The following is a 913-nucleotide window of genomic DNA, read 5'->3' on the forward strand; positions in this document are numbered from 1 at the left end:
GGCGGCGCCGCCGCCGCCGCCGCGGTGCCGCTGCTGCTGAGGCAACGCCGCGCCCGCCGCGCCGCCGCCGTCATTGCTTCTGCTGACGTCATCCTCACCATCGCCGTACGACGACGCCCGGCGGCAATCCAACGCCGCCGCAGCACCGCCCGATGGCGACTCCCTGTCGTCGCCACAATGACGCCGGCGGTGACGGCCGCTCCGCCGACCCAACTCCGCCGCGTGGCTGGCATCCGCCGCGGCCGCCACAGCTGCCGGTGACGCCAACACCATTTCCGCTTGCTCGTCCAGCACGATATCGTACTGTTGGTCCAGTCCCAAGTACGAATCGCTCATCACGTAGACGGCGACGCGGCGCAGCGTCACCCCCGCGCCGTTGTGAGTGGGCAGCCGCAGCCTCACCGAGCCTCTCACCTCCAACCCCATCCTCTTGAGCGCCAGCAGCTCCCGCGTGGTGCTGTCCCCCACCACCACGTACCAGCCCTCCTCCTTGACCTGCACACACCGCCGCCACACCACATCATGTCACCACAACATGCGTGTGTATGTATGTAGGTATGTGTGATGTGTGCAACGGAGGCCAAGCCACGTGAGGCCGTGAGCGGCGCAGACATACATACATACATACAGATAAACACACAGTTCCCTCATTCCCTAGATACAGAGATACACCTTGCAATATAAGTAAACACAGTACTCCCGAATTCGCCACAGTCCATTTGCGCAAGGAGTGCGAGCCACAGGGACACAGCAGGGATCGCAACTGGCTGCGGAGGATATCCCCCACCCCTCCCGGGGGGTGAGGCCGCCAGGACAGCCCACCACGAACCCACGAACCCATCACCATCACCACACGGTTACCTTGGGGAAGCGCGGGGCGTACACCCGGGGTCGGCCCCCGCCCCGCTTGTCC

At 65.1% G+C, this 913-nt stretch overlaps 1 protein-coding gene across 1 annotated transcript; it reads right to left on the minus strand.

Moving 5' to 3' along the window:
* Positions 1-285: 285 nt before the first annotated feature.
* Positions 286-492, minus strand: VOLCADRAFT_39297 (uncharacterized protein; the record flags this gene model as incomplete). Its single annotated transcript, XM_002959630.1, has 1 exon — positions 286-492. A coding segment is annotated over one exon (207 nt), but the record flags the coding sequence as incomplete, so codon positions are not given.
* Between the last annotated feature and the right edge of the window lie 421 nt (positions 493-913).

The sequence above is a fragment of the Volvox carteri genome, assembly GCF_000143455.1.
Source record: "Volvox carteri f. nagariensis unplaced genomic scaffold VOLCAscaffold_448, whole genome shotgun sequence".
Lineage (NCBI taxonomy): Eukaryota > Viridiplantae > Chlorophyta > Chlorophyceae > Chlamydomonadales > Volvocaceae > Volvox > Volvox carteri.